At 32.7% G+C, this 15,978-nt stretch overlaps 2 protein-coding genes across 2 annotated transcripts; one reads left to right on the forward strand and one right to left on the reverse strand.

Moving 5' to 3' along the window:
- The first annotated feature begins 4,680 nt into the window (after positions 1-4,680).
- LOC103854361 (NAC domain-containing protein 21/22) lies at positions 4,681-12,351 on the forward strand. Its single transcript, XM_009131300.3, has 3 exons — positions 4,681-7,011; positions 8,631-8,896; positions 9,565-12,351. Exons 1-3 carry the CDS (start codon positions 6,801-6,803, stop codon positions 10,120-10,122), a joined length of 1,035 nt encoding a protein of 344 aa, XP_009129548.1. The 5' UTR covers positions 4,681-6,800; the 3' UTR covers positions 10,123-12,351.
- A 1,213-nt stretch (positions 12,352-13,564) lies between these two features.
- LOC103854369 (cruciferin CRU1) lies at positions 13,565-15,774 on the reverse strand. Its single transcript, XM_009131308.2, has 4 exons — positions 15,430-15,774; positions 14,946-15,295; positions 14,406-14,849; positions 13,565-14,141 (listed from the first exon to the last, which is right to left on the reverse strand). Exons 1-4 carry the CDS (start codon positions 15,731-15,733, stop codon positions 13,737-13,739), a joined length of 1,503 nt encoding a protein of 500 aa, XP_009129556.1. The 5' UTR covers positions 15,734-15,774; the 3' UTR covers positions 13,565-13,736.
- Positions 15,775-15,978: the final 204 nt, after the last annotated feature.

Consider the following 15,978-nt stretch of genomic DNA (forward strand, 5'->3'; position numbering starts at 1 on the left):
TCTCAGTATATTACATTTATATATAGTAAAAATCTCCTTAGAAATTACAAGTAAAATTTGATCAATTAATTACAAAGTAAGAATGTATTACTTCTGTTTTTATGTTATTAAAATTGAGAATAGAACGATACAATATATGGGGTTGCGCATTAGACTAAGCTAAAATAGTTACAAAATAGTATGTTGTTTAGCAAAAAGTAGAAAATAGTCCGTCTTGCATAAAATATAAATATAATTATTGTATAGAATATTTCATATTCTCAACTTTTCCTTATTCTTTGCATCAAGAAAAAAACTTTTCTCTATTCGCAGCTTTTATTTCAAATTATTGGTGCACAAAAAAAGAAGAATAATTCATATGCAGAGATTGCCTAATAAATGCAATTTGTATAGCAATACAGAGAGGATTGTGACTGAGGTTCCGACATGTTCGGTGGATGGGGCTTGGAATGTTGAGACTAAATGTGCTGGATTTGGTTGGTTTATACAGGATAAGAAGACCCATGTGGAGATCCAAGGCGCGGAGTCGCGCAGCTTTGTCGGATCAGCTCTAATAGCGGAGGCTCTAGCCATTCGGAAGGCGATGCAGGAAGCATCAAAGGAGGGGTTTTCAAGGCTCCAGATTCTATCGGACTCAAGCGTCCTCATCTCTGCCCTGCGATCAGGGTCGGTGTTGAACGAGATAGCGGGACTTCTATGCGATATTAGTCACCTCATTCCTCTCTTCACATCTTTATCTTTTGTTTTAATTCCGCGCTCTGCAAACCTTGTAGCGGATAATCTTGCAAAAAATGCTCTCGCTTCTCTTATGTTGCAAAACAATATGTAAGCTTTTATTAGTTGAATGAAAAGCTGTTGACCAAAAAAAATATTCCACGCGGTCAAGTCTAGCAATCGTGATCAGGCCCACCAGTGGCAGGTTGGTAAACTAATATATTCCATCCGATTAATTGAACAATCGGTCACAAGTTATTATTCATACAGTATCACAAATACTATGTCAACTGAATTTATTTTTTTCATACAGGATTACGAACACGAAATTTGAGAAAAGAGAAAAGGCAATGATTCTCAGATTCAAACATTTCTATCAGGCCCGTGCCTCTTATAAGGCAGATAAAACATTAGCTTTAGGCCACAATTTTTTTTAGGCCACAATTTTTTTTTAAAAAAAATTAGGCCACATCTTCTATTTTATGTACAGTACTTTTCATTTTATTTAGCTTGATATAAAACCACGGATACTTGTTAACAAATCTTCTTCTTTATTTCTTCCTTCATATTTTTTTAAAAAATTTAATCTTCTTCTTTATTTCTTTACTTAGTATGGAAAAATCTTAAATCTTGTTAACAAGTTGATTAATAATTAGTTATAAAGTGCTTTTGAATTGAATTTTAGAATAACAATGGTTGTTGGGGGGTGGTATTTATGAAATTATTTATGTTCGGAGATCGAACTTCTAAAAATGGCACTACAAGCAGAAGTTAAAAGAGTTGCTGAAATATTGAACTCTATGAAAGTAATGGAAGATTTTAGTATAACTCATGGATTGTTTATCAAATATGTTAGCAATTCTTTTTCAAAAAAAATATATGTTAGCAATTCCAGTTTAGGTTGCTTCTGCAGAATTTGTTTTTTAAAGTTGAAGTTGATAAAAATATTTACGATTTACTATATGTCACAAAAGAGACTGAATGGGAACTAGAAGATGTGTTTTTAACAAATAAAAATTTATTAGGGTTACATTTGAAAAAAATGCTTCAGGCCACCAAAATGTTTGGGACGGCACTGATTTCTATAGTGGCTTGTAGAATGAGAGAATTTAATATTCAAGACACAGAGAGCATACACAGCCTTCTTCGCAAGTAAATCAGCAATGACATTTTATAGATGAATGAAAGTTTGTTGTTAAAAAAAAAACGAAGAGAATTTTATATATAAGAGATGGTGTTTTGTTAGTTTCACCGGCTTGCCCCTACGGATCCGTCCATATCTCCTCCCTCGTCCTGTTACGATGAGAGTTCTCACTCGATTGGAATTAGCATCTTTTGCTCTCTTCGATAAATACTATAGAACCGGAGTTCATGTTCCACTTTTCCTTCAGCAGGGAGTTTTATTAGAGGATCAACCAGTATTTGTCTCCTACGATGCGAGTATAATAATCGACAGTTTTCAACCGCTCTCAAACCCCGATTAGGCATTTCAACGTTGGCATCAAATCCGATTTCATCATGTTCTTTCGAACAACGGTTTTAAGATTTCACAAGTGAATCTTTTTACTAGTCTTTTCTCTCTTTTACCACATTATTATTTAGCTATCTTAATATATATATAACACCTAATTGTCGATTACATCTTCGGTTGTGACTGTCTAAGACTTTTGGATTTTTAATTTAATATAAGCGTTTAGTGTTAAAAAAAAAAAGATGGTGTTTTCTCTACATATGGGTTTTGCTCCTGGTACTCTTTATTTAATTATTTGGCTTGTACTCTTTGGATTATATAACCCACATTAAGACAGAATGAGTAATCTCCACTGATGTAAACAAAGACGACTATAATCCTTGTTCACAGTGAATGTTTGCGAATTTATGTATCGCACCAATTGTACATTTTGTAGAGAGAACCCTCGTTAATTTAGTTAGATTGATTCATGTGAATTTATAGATAAATCGAGTAGAATAGAAGTATCGATCCTCAACATGGTTTGTTATTGTTATTATGTTGCACATTTGTTTTAAATAATTGTTGCATTTTTTAGAGTAAAATCATAACAAATTCTGATAAAACAAAATACTGTCGCAAATATCGTGACTAAGTTGCATACAAGTACTAGTTATATACTACAAGTATCAACTATCAATTTGGTCACAGCGATTGACTACCACATTTGTCAAAATATAATCTTTCTACTGGTTCACAAAACGGCGTCACTCCCACCTTAGCTCAATTGCAGTGTCTTATTTACTTTTCTATGCATCTTTGTGTATCTTTTGTTTGAACTCTGCTAATTAATCTTTCCCGGAACGATATTCAAATATGCATACACCACAAAAGAAATGCTTAAGTTTAATTGTTAACAGACTACTAAACAAGAAAATGCATAATCGGCCGCTAAAATGCTAAATTGCAAAAAACATTGAGATGTAAACAATTGTTTTGATGACGATTATAGCAGAATCTGAACATACCAGTTGAACTGTTTTATTATATTGATGTATATATTGTCATTTGAGCAATACCTATGTATATAGTTGACCTCGTAATTATTGATTGATATTGGTACGCATACATTCTCACATATTGGAAGTATACTGTCTCTGACATTTTAAATAAATTGGCTCTCGTCACATATATGCCACATTAGCATTTTATACGTAGATTAATTGTGCATGGATTAATGTCAACTATTTAATCAAAATGAATCAATGTATGTTTCTTGGGTATAAAAAAAGGAAAATCTAATTCATTATTGAATCAACCATCCCATGGAATTTTATTTGTAGAAAATTAGGCATCAAAAGGATAATCAAGTATTACAATGTAATGTTAAATTCTCTTTAAAATAATTTCATTACAAATTTTTATTTTAGTAAGAGTTATATGTATACTCTTGGATGCTGGTTCACAACTTTAAATCATATGCTTCGCCAACCCTTTTTCGTTTGAATTACATCAAATCAGAAAAAAATGTTTGACATATTAACTAGGTCCATTTATATATGGCTAGAGGATCACAATGACCACATAAAGTAGACTATTATATTTTCCCCTAAATCTCTGGCCAGGAAATATTAATTTCACACAACAAAACTTATATAACAAGCCTGGTTAATACTAATTATGGACAGCAAAAATATCACACGGTAGTTACCACAAATAAAATATACTAAATTTCTTATGACTTCCCTAGTTTTTTTCTAATAAGATTTTCTAAGCTAAATTCAAACGACCCATCTTTATTTTGTATATAGACCAGTCTTACCAAAGAAGAATAGTCTATAAAGTTTTATCGAAAATATATAAAGGGTGTTCCTTCTCTTCTCGGCTGTGGGAATTCTTTGTGAAAGGGATGTTGGGTAGTGCTTACACAAATTATTGGAATGCGATAATAAGCTTGATCACAGATCAGTCCATGGAAAGAAAGAAATTCTTCTGTATTAGATATGCATTTCAAGCTGCGGTTTATACGTTATAGAGGAAAAGAAATAAGATCAAACATGATGATAAGCCATTGCTATTGTCAGCTCTACAGAAGTTGGTTGAGAAAAGAGTTCGTAATAAGCTAAGTCTGATGAGAATTAAAGGAGGCAAGAGAATGCAAGAAATTTTGCAGTATTGGTTTGGTGCTAGATTGTAAATAAAAATAAACTTTGCTTGAGGTTATAATCTGGATTTGTAAAGGGGGAAAGAAATAGATTTTTACATAAAAATGCACTAGTTGTAACCAGGTTTTTTTGATGAATATAATTTAATATTCATTCAAAAAAATATATATAAAGGTTCATTATGGCTTACATATATACACTTTTACTGAGGTTAAATTTATTTAAAATGGAACTCTGATTCAGTTTCTTATTTATTTCATTATATAATGCTATCAAATTAAAAGAATGGAATAGTCTTTTTTTTTTTTGTGCGTGAGGGTGGGGGGGGGGGGGGGGGGGGGAGGTGTCAACTTGCAGATTAATCTAGAGCACTATCACAGCTGTATAAGCGCCGTGTATACGTTAAACGGAACCTTGACGTACCGAATTTCATAGTTCGGTTAAATTAAACGGTATGCCCTGTTCTGGAAATTTTGACAATTATTTTACCATGTATACGTGAATCCAAATTTATAGGAAGGAGCTTATAATTTATCTCCTTTTCTTCATCAATGAGAAAGATAAACTTGCGGCAGCTGCATTTTACTGTCCAAAATCTATACTATTAAAAGAAAAAAGTCCTAAAAATTCTGTTTAAACAAGTTTGTTAGACCATTTTATTAGACTCAACTATTTTTTTTGTTTTACTTTATATTTTTCTAAATATATAAATACTTTACATCATTTAAATGAATTCATTTACTATTCTTCCATAATCTATTATATAATTACTCTAACAATAAATCTCTATGAATATAAAACATATTATTCATACATGTTTACACATAATGTGATCATTACCACGTATAGTTTCATTAATAATAAAATTTTCAATGGTTTAGTTATATTTAATATATGTTATAATGGAGAATTCTCTCGTGTATAACATTTTTTTTTTCATTTTTATGTGAACTGGAAACTAGAAGCCTTAATATCAATTATTCAACTATGAAACATTAATTTAATTAATTACATGCAATCAATTATTAAGATCTAATCTTACATTCTGATATATGAACTAAATGATTAATATTATCATAAGAAATATCAAATGGGTCTAAACGGGTTGGAGATTTAAATGAAATTAGTAAAAAAAGACAGGTTTAAATAAAACATGTTTATTTACTTTAAAAATTCTAACAATGTATATGCTACGTTTTATTGAATTTTTACAAATGTAAAATATCTTACGCTTAAATCGGGTAGTTTAGGTTGTTTGGAAAAAAAATAGGATAAATAATTAACTATTAATTATTTGAATACAAAATATTTGAGTCATTATTTTTTTTGTTGCATAATTTGGTTTATAAATAGTATTTTTAGGATATTTGGTTATTTAGAAATTAAATATAATTAATATTTGAAGGTATATAATTTGTATTTTAAAAATTTTAAGTACTTATTTGGTTCTCAGTTTGGTTTCTATTTTTTTGGTTCCAAAGATATAAGATATGTTCGGTTATTTATGACATTTAGCTTAATTTTGGTTTGTTTTTTCCAGTTTGATACGGTTCAGTGCACCTAGATAAATATACACAAACCTATACATTATCTTTTATATATTTTATATAAAAATAATTTTTTTAATTTTAAAATAAACCCACATTTTCTAAACGCAGATCAAAATCTAGTATATATTTATAGCGTATTTTTCTGTTTCACATCTAGTTTCCACAAAAAATGATGTTAGTATATGTTTGAAATTTTACTGTTTAGATTAGAAAATATTTAGAAGTACTATAGATATTTATGATATATAATTTAGATTTATCTTTAGAATTACTAAATATTCTATTTTTTTATAAAAATAGTTGCTGTATATACCCTGTATAAACATCCGTATATACAGTTTGACGCTGTACGGTAGTTCACCGTCCGACTAGCGTGCGTATTTTATAGAGTAGTGATATATTCATTCCGATTTTGCCGAACAATCACATTCAAATAAACGTATCTAAATGAAAACGCTTATTAGAACAACGAAAAAAGAAGGGAAAAGTTTAGTTTGTTTCGCTAAGTGGATAACAATGAAACAAAAGAGAATATTGATAATAGTGTCCCATGAGACACCTCACAACTAAGATTTCTTGTAACTTTGGTTTTTCTTGAAACTTCCCACCATAACTAACTACATATACTGTATTACACAAGCATGGACCCGATTATTCTTACAATATTTTTGTAAGAAACTCTAAGTTGTCATCTACCATCCTTAGCTACAACTATATATTATATTATTATATACATTATACTAATTCCCCCTAACTATAAATATGTACATAATTAACCTATATATGTACCTAGACACACCCCTCTCCCTTTCCCTCTCCTTCTTCCTCCTCTACTAAGCTTTTCTTGGTATTGGTAGTATTCGCATAAGTTGAAGGTTTCTACATTGAAAATACATATTAAGCTAAAGATTTATTCATATAATGGGTTTGAAAGATATTGGATCCAGATTGCCACCAGGGTTTCGGTTTCATCCAAGCGATGAAGAGTTGGTTTGTCACTATCTTTGCAACAAGATAAGGGCCAAATACGACCAAGGTGATGTTGAGGATGATGACGCTGATGAAGCCTTGAATGGTGCTACTGATCTTGTGGAGATTGACTTGCATACTTGTGAGCCGTGGCAGCTTCCTGGTAATATATTGATATACTTTTCTGTGTTTTAATTATATTTATATACTTGTGATTGCTAATCATGTGTTTACGAGTTTGTTTATGTGTATATCTATATTTTATAACTTTTCCGGCCTATTCACTCCTGGTTTTTGTGGGTTTCAAATTGTGTTCGTAAAGATTCTTGAAACTTTCCATTTAAGATGAAGATTCTTGAATTGAACATAATAAGAAAATAGATTCTTAAAATCAAATTTTATTCTCGGCATCGGTTAGTATTATACAATTAGATGTTTACTTATGCGTACTAGTCGGATTTTATTACGGATGATATATACTTACATAAATACTAGTTTTGGCTTTATCTTTTTTTCTTCTTCTGGTTTTGGATTTATCAATTTATCGGATGATTCTTATAGCATTAAAATAATAGTTAATAATACACTATCCGGCGTGACATGATTAGTTGAGACACATGCTTTTTTTAAGAATAAAATGTTTTAGATTAATTAGAAATAAAACATGGAGGCTATACATACAAAAGCAGCGAAGTATACAAAATCACAGCTGTCGTTATAGCATTCTCGTAAATCAGATTACAGTATGAAATAAATAGTTATACTATATATATATCTCTTTGTTAAGTATACACTATTCATATAAAACATGCATATATGTATATGCGTGTGTGTGTTTGTATGCATATGGTGATTTTCATTTTGTGTGTGAATTATCTTTTGATACATTTAGAAATTACGGAAGTTTTTCCAAAAGGTGACCGAGAATCTTGTTGTCATCTTTTTTCTCAACTTTTAATTTTTTTTGGTTCTCTCCGTAGTTTTGACTTTTAGGGACTTTGTTAAAAAAAAAGATAACTTGTCGATTATAAAATTCAGAGTTAGTTAATTTGTTGCATTAAAGAACATTAATTAAAATGCAACAAAAGAATAAACAAAAGATTAGGCTGGTGTGTAAACACGTAGACCTTTTTGCTCCATATCACAAGCAACTTTAGAGACTCAAGAAACCTTTATTACTTTCAAGACCTGCACGATCTTCTTGTAATTAGTCGAATATATGTATATATATCATAGTCAAAATAAACAATATATAGTACTATTTGGGATATGAATGATAATAATTATGTTTCCAAAAAATAAATTATGGTCTATTACTCTTCTTCTCAATTAAGGCAGAATAAAGGAATCTTTTTAGGTAGTCAGACACTTTCGTGATCATCCTCAGATTAATGCGAAACTGATAGGAGGAAGGTTTGAGGGAGCAATGATTTCTCCGTTGAAGTCAAAATCACAATTATATTTTGCCAAAACAGAATACAATGTCTCACATCCTCCGCCTTGTCTACCTCACAAGTCTTATATCATCACAAAAACCTTCACATCACTGTTTATAAACCTATAGACTACAATTCCGGTTTTATAAATAAAATTACAGTGACCCAGTCATTAAATTTTCAATGTAAATAAATTTCTTAATTTTTTTGTTAACAAAAATACATAAATTAATATTTAGCATACGATTTTATCTCTTTTACAAATTTGACAATTTTTATAGATATCTAATCAAACCCTCATATTAATTTACTAATGATTTATAAAATCTTTTGTGTTGTGTAAAAGATGTGGCAAAGCTGAATGCAAAAGAATGGTATTTCTTCAGTTTCCGCGATAGAAAATATGCGACTGGATATCGTACAAATAGAGCGACAATAAGCGGATACTGGAAAGCAACAGGTAAAGATCGGACGGTGATGGATCCACGAACAAGCCAATTGGTAGGGATGAGGAAAACACTGGTCTTCTACAGAAACAGAGCACCAAATGGGATCAAAACTACTTGGATCATGCACGAGTTCCGTCTTGAGTGTCCTAACATGCCACCTAAGGTACTTGTTCCCCAACAATAATTCATTCTCTCTTTCATACTACTAACCATTATTAGTAATGATCATTTCACAATAATTACGTCTTACTAAGCACAACTTGTAACGTACCTAAACTCACGCATGTGTCTATTCGTGGATGTCCCATGCATAGATATAGATACCAAATTAATTGTATCAGCGTATTTGTTTCTTTTTTATGCCAAAACTAATTTAAAAACGGAATAGTATTGTTTTCCTTTTTTCCCTTCTATTATGGAGAATCATGATAAGTTATTATTACCCACTAGAAAAAGGTTATTTTATTCTTTTTATTTTCTTAACATTAATCATAAATCGTCATAATTGTCATAATCCACTAATCCAATATAACAGTATGCAAAATACCATATAACTAATCATAATCAAACTCATATATGTATGTATGAGTTGTGCATGACATGGGGTGCATGATGAGATGGCAGTAAGTACAAAGTAATGACGAACTTGTGCATATAAAACAAAAAGAGAAAAAAAATGAAAGAAGGAGACAAAAGTGTCTTTAATGCGTGTTTGGTCATTTGCATGCACGAGACCGCACGTAAAGTAAACATCCCATGCATTTTTTAAACATATGTTAATGTTTTTTTCTAAACAATGTCGTCTCGTTTTCTATCGGTATGTGGGCACAGGAAGACTGGGTTTTATGCAGAGTGTTCAACAAAGGCAGAGACTCAACACTACAAGACACTAACAATGAACATCAGACGCAAAGATTTGAAGTTAATGACGCTCCGGATCTTAATTACAATAATCAGTCGCAGCCTCTACTATTATCCCCTCCTTCCAACACCATCGACCCTCCACACCATCATGATCAGTGGGAGCAGCTAATAAAGCAGCCTTCAAGGAGCACCGACCATCCCTATCATCACAATTGTCAACATCAAACCGTAGCATGTGGTTGGGAGCAGATGATGATTGGTTCGATGTCGTCATCGTCAAGCCATGGCCCTGATCACGAGTCCTTGCTAAATTTGCTTTACGCCGACAACAAGAACAGTGTCAACATCACTGATGATAATTATGGACATAACTATGGGAAGATATTGCTGTCGTCAGACATCACGAGTTTGGATCATGACAAGACATGTATGGCGTCATCATCCGATGGTGGTATGGTCTCTGATCTTCACATGGAATGTGGTGGCTTGAGTTTCGAGACCGAGAATCTCCTCGCTTTCCAGTGAAAACATACTAACGAAGGTTTTTACATATATTCGCCGATTTATTGATTCGTGAAATATGCATATATATTATCTATAGACTTGTCAAATATCATACATGTAAGTTGTGTGGCTTTTGGGTATAAGATTTGTGAAACTAGCTAGGTTATTTAGGAGGTTGTTATAAATAGTGTGCTTTTTTAGGGTTTTTTTTTTAAATTAATACGTGAACACATTTATACTATAAATATTATTGTCATAATTAGTTTCTTTGTAAATAATACTCTGAATATTCATCATATATATTGTCAGTCATCTTTCATTAAGAACTCGCTTATCATTTGTTTATAACTTCAACGTTCCCCGTAACAAACTGACGTGTGATAAAAATATATTCCATCCATCTAGATCATGTGTACATTCTTAGAAGATATAACTAAACAAGAAAATGTAAAAAAGGAAGATTATAAAGATGTGATTTTTTTCTTCACGTTGGATTGTATTATTAAGCCTTGCAGAGAGTTCTACGCAATGAAAACTAGCAAAACAAATGTAAGAAAAGAGATACAGCAGTAGGAATCTAAATTAAATTAACACACATCTATTTTGTATATGGATGACTAAACATTTTTCATATAAAAGCTACATATTTGCTTCTGGAATAGTTAAATCTCAAGGGAGATAATCTTCGTATTAATCCAAAAACACCACACTTCAAACTGAATTGAGAACGATTGTCACTCTCTTTTTAATACTCTAGTATGATCCACCAAGACAAGACAACTCTTTATATTACTCTATTGATATAATAATAAAGTCAAAGAGATTACTGTTTCATATAATTTGATTTTGCTTTTTAAAGTAACCATAGTTTGTAGCAAGAACTCCATCATCATCACATGAAGAACCATCAACGATTGAAGCCGGTAAGACCCGTCGCTATCATCCACAGTAGATCTGTCAACTACCTTTCTAAACGGTTCAATTGAACTGAAGCTTTTGTTTTTCCAAATCCATTGGAAGAAGCACACAAATAAAAACAATCAAAAACTTTGCCAGATTTAAAATAAATTGGCAATTAAACAAACTAAATAACCAGAGATAAATAAAATCAAAAAAAGAGAAGCAAAATGAATCAAATAAGCCAATGACGGAGCTATAGAAGCCTCCGATCATCGGCTTGAAATTAGAAAAAAATCTCTCTTTTTCTCTCTTAACGGCTAAGATAAAGATGTGATTCATGTGATGAATAACTATATGGGAAAACGACAAACCGGAAAGACTCAGTAATTGGCCACAAATAACCTTTAATTTTCCTCAGGGAGATAATTAAATCTCGAAGCGAATTAGTTTGGGCCTCCTACAGACCCACATAAATGCATAACCTCAACAAAATATAGAAGAAGCATTTATATATTATAAATATAATCTATTCTATTAAAAAATACAAAATAATAATTACCTATTTTTAAGGGGTTATTACATATTTGTATTTTCGTTTTGAATAATTCTAACCAGTTCATTTATTATTTTTTTAAAGTATTTTATTACATGTTACACTCTTTTTTTATTTTTCCAAATTACTTCATTAGTTATATTTACCATAATAATTTGATGTCATTTATTTTACGTATTAACTATAATAATTTCACGTGTCATCTAAATAAAATTTCTCTGTTAATGAAAAGAATTCAAACTGTTTAACAAAATTATTTTTTATTTGCTTACATAATCAGTTAAACATAGGTGTATTTAGGTATATGTTTGGATATGTCAGTTTTTATGGATATCGGGTTTTACAGATATCGGTATCTGGATTTTAAAATTAAACTATGTTCGGGTATTATAAATTTTCGAATAGAGTTCAAGTTGGATTCTTCAACCTAAGATATCTAAATATCTAAATATGTTCGAAAATGTTGTTAAATAACTTATAAAAAACTAAAAATCAACATCACACGGGGGTATGGACGAAGCTCTAGTGATAGGTTATACTGTGTTACAAAAAAATTGGAAAGACTCAGTGATTGGGCCATAATAACCTTTAATTTGTTATTTATATAGTGAACTGTAAACATGTATCTATCTATCTTATTAAAACTCAACTACAAATTAGATTTGTTTGGAAATATGTATAGTAATTTTTAAAAAAGTTTGTTTGGAAAGATAGATTATAGTTTAAGAAAAAGTTTGTTTGAAAACATGGATTGCAGTTTAGAAAAAGAAGTTTGTTTAGAAACATAGATTGTAGTTTTAAAAATAAATTTGTTTGGAAACATGAATAACAATATATTAAGAGAGTGAAAAAAGAGTAATGGGCTTATATTTTTAAGAAAATTTAGAAGTCCATTATATTATGAGAAACTATCTATATGGTACCTAATCGGGTTCCGTTCAGATATTTTTGGGTTTCAGGTTTCCGGAATCAAATATTTCAGCCTCATTCTAATTTTTTTAAAATTTCAGTTCAGGTTGTTTTGGATTTTTGCGAGCTCGGTTTGAATTCGGATAATTCATTTAAATTACTTTTAAAATTTTAAAATTCATTGTATATTTATATACTTTAAATTTCTCAAAAACTATAAACCAAATAATATATTAAATATAAATTTGAATGACATATGTTAGAATACCTAAATTTAACATATAAATTATTTTAGTTCAAATATTTGGATAGAGAATCAATAATTATTTTAAGTATTTCTGGTGTTTTAAGTATACTTTTATTATTTTATATATTTACTATTGATGATTTGTATATATTTTCAAGTATTTAAACCAGCTTAAATGTATTATATATATTCTAGATGTTTTATATATATTAAATCTAAAAATAATTAATATATAAGTATATAATTCTATTTCGGATACATTTAGGTATCCGGAATACTTCGGTTCGGATCGGATTCGGTTCTCCAAAAACTAAAATTTTGAATAATTCGGATATGTAATCAATTTCGATTTGGGTTTGGTACTACGTTTTTGGATCGAGTTTCTTCAGATTCAGGTATTTTGCCTATCCCTTATATTATTGACATGAAAAACATAGAAACATATTTTTGAAAAATATACCGTGCGGGTGCGCAGATCAAAGTCTAGTGATAGATTATAATGTGTTACAAAAAAAAAGTATGATAGATTATACTTAAATTTTCTGCGGAAGGTCGAATAATTTAGTAAACTAATAATTACAAAAATTATGAACTTGGATCCATCTTAAATAAAACATAATGATGAAAATGCAGATATGGTTAGAACAACCATAAAAATTCATAACAATTTAAAAGAGGAACTATCTTCTTTCTGTTGTCCTTTGTCATATTATCCACATATGATGGTCCGAATTAGCGACGTGAACTGTCACAATTCAAGTACCTGGCTCAATGACCGAACCTTGCACACGTAGCCATCAGGCTCATAGAGAATATGAGTTGAAAAAACACTAGTCATCACCAAAGAATGTAACTCGAAACTCCACTTTTATTTATGAGAAGGGTTACATACAAGAGACGTGCCGGCGTGTTCTTTAGACACATATTTTACACATACGTTAAAAACTTAGAGTGGACATGATTACAAACTGACCATTACAATAGTAACCATGTCACTACTTTATTAGTAAAAGTAAACGTTTTAACTTAAGCCTCGACTATCTCCTCGATCAACTGGGGTTGTCCACCGCGCGCACGAGTCAAAGTGGTCTCAAGCGTGTTGAACTTGATCCTTCTAGCTTCCTCGAGAGAAATTTGGAAAGCGTTGGTTATGACCTCTAGTGGCAATGCCCTCAAGGCCGAGGTTCTACCGGCCAAAGTGCTGACCATCGCGTTAGCGTTTGTCTTGAAAGAAATCCATTCGAAGTTGTTTTGGTGGGACTGGACAACATAGGCGAATCCTTGTGGGATGACCACGAGCTGTCCCTTCTGCACCTGTTGGTCCAGCACGTTCTGTCCGTTGTCGTTCACCACTTGAATCCTTGCTTGTCCTTGAGTGCAGTACAAGATCTCGTTCGCGTTCATGTTGTATTTTGGAAGCACCATCGCATTCTAAAAGAATGTTCGTTAGACCAGGCCCATCATTGTCACATACATATAGCTAGCTTACGATTGATTATTCCCAAGAAAATTTGAATTATATGTATATGAATTGGATACAATATATTATATATTTTGACATAATATATGTATACAGATAGTATTTTTTTTCTTAGTATACATTAACTGTATATTTTGATTTCATAGTTTTAAGAAAATATATTTTTAAGTAAAATTCTTGATATGTGGTAATATAATTTTATTAAATGTACTTACACCCTGGAGAATGCCACGGGTGGCGCTGAGTCTGATATACTGCAAGATGGGTAAAGTGTAGCTGTTGACGCTGGTCACACGGCCGAGGTTGGGCTTATACACGTCAGCACGGGCTGGGTCATCAATGTTCTCGTGGGTCCTCATGCTGCAGATAGTCTCCTCCAAGCCGTTGTCTTGTGGGCTTTGTGGTGGGCCACGGGGGTGTCTCCACTGCTCACTCTCGTATGGCTGTCTAAGAGGCGGCCTCACAACCTGGAAAGGTCCCTTAACACGAACGATGTTTCCTCTGCTGTCTTGTTGGTTCTGAAGCTCCTGAGCCAACCTAACGTCGATTTTCAATGCCTGGGCTAGGACCTGAGGGTCGAACCCGCTCAACATGTTCTGTTGTTGTTGCTGCTGCTGCTGGGAACCGCCCTGTGGGTTGTTTCCGGCCAGACGGAACGTCTACAGAACAGAGTCACGTAGGCAAAACATGTATATTAGCTACAAATGGTACGGTAGATCTTCTTATAGTGAAGGATTGCGTATATATATGATTACTCTTGGGTTGCGGTCGAGTTGGTTTTGGTAGTTGGCAATGTCGAGAAGGCAGATAATGACAAGTGGCTGGTCACCGGTGTTGTAGATCCAATGGGAAGAGCCTGCAGTAATGGCAATGATGTCTCCATGTCGAACATGTTCGACCTTCTGGTGCATGTCACGGAACCCTTGCTGCTGCTGACCCTGCTGTCCCTGTTGACCCTGCTGACCCTGTTGACCTTGTTGTCCCTGCTGACCCTGTTGTCCTTGTTGTCCCTGCCATGGTTGACCTTGTTGTTGTCCTTGCATAGGTTGCGAGTCCATGAAGGTTTCCGCGCATCCAGGGACCACTCTTCCGCTAATACCCATTCCTATAAAATTTTATAGAAAAAAAAAGAGAGAGGAGACAAATTTGGGGTAAGTGGATTGTATCTTCATTAGTAGATGATATATACATATTTGACGGACAGGTTAATTAATTATGGGTCCATAGATAGATATTGACCTTGAACAACGTAGGAAATTTTGGGGGAGCTGAAGAAGGTAGGAAGGTAGAGACCGCCTTGTTCGATTATAACACGAGAGACAGAGACACCAGCACATCGGATCTGAGGATTGTTGTGATCCCAGTACTCGACCCGACCAGCCTCGCTCTTGATAGTTTCGGTAGGCTGGAGAACGTCTAAGTTATCGAGGTTACACGCGTTCCCTAGCTGAGGAGGAACCCCTAGCGACTGCCTTGCGAGACAGCCGTTAAGGACGAGGAGAGCCCCGAACGTTGCGACGAGGAGATGAGCAAGCTTAACCATATTGTGTGTGTTTTTGTGATAGATGGATGAAGAAACATGGAGACTTGGTAGGAGTTTATATATGTGGAGTGAGCATGAAGGTTTGTGCCACGTAGGAATGGGTTTGCATGAAGTCGTGGGTCTATGGTCTTTACACGTCACTCTGTGAGCTGAAGCAAATGTCTCATGATGTTCATGCGCGTAGCACTATCTCCGCATACTCCAAACCACGACAAAATTCAAATGTATCCATCTCATTTTTAGAA

Source organism: Brassica rapa, chromosome A01 (genome assembly GCF_000309985.2).
Source record: "Brassica rapa cultivar Chiifu-401-42 chromosome A01, CAAS_Brap_v3.01, whole genome shotgun sequence".
In the NCBI taxonomy this organism is placed as follows: Eukaryota; Viridiplantae; Streptophyta; class Magnoliopsida; order Brassicales; family Brassicaceae; genus Brassica; species Brassica rapa.

What these genes read in the sequence shown, in the direction of transcription:
- LOC103854369 (XM_009131308.2), bottom strand. Translation starts at nt 15,733, where the DNA reads ATGGTTAAGCTTGCTCATCTCCTCGTCGCAACGTTCGGGGCTCTCCTC. An exon ending in AACTCGACCGCAACCCAAGA is followed by an intron (nt 14,850 to 14,945) that starts GTAATCATATAT and finishes TCTGTTCTGTAG; the next exon opens with ACGTTCCGTCTGGCCGGAAA. An exon ending in CCCGTGGCATTCTCCAGGGT is followed by an intron (nt 14,142 to 14,405) that starts GTAAGTACATTT and finishes ACATTCTTTTAG; the next exon opens with AATGCGATGGTGCTTCCAAA.
- LOC103854361 (XM_009131300.3), top strand. Translation starts at nt 6,801, where the DNA reads ATGGGTTTGAAAGATATTGGATCCAGATTGCCACCAGGGTTTCGGTTT. An exon ending in TGAGCCGTGGCAGCTTCCTG is followed by an intron (nt 7,012 to 8,630) that starts GTAATATATTGA and finishes GTTGTGTAAAAG; the next exon opens with ATGTGGCAAAGCTGAATGCA. An exon ending in GTCCTAACATGCCACCTAAG is followed by an intron (nt 8,897 to 9,564) that starts GTACTTGTTCCC and finishes ATGTGGGCACAG; the next exon opens with GAAGACTGGGTTTTATGCAG.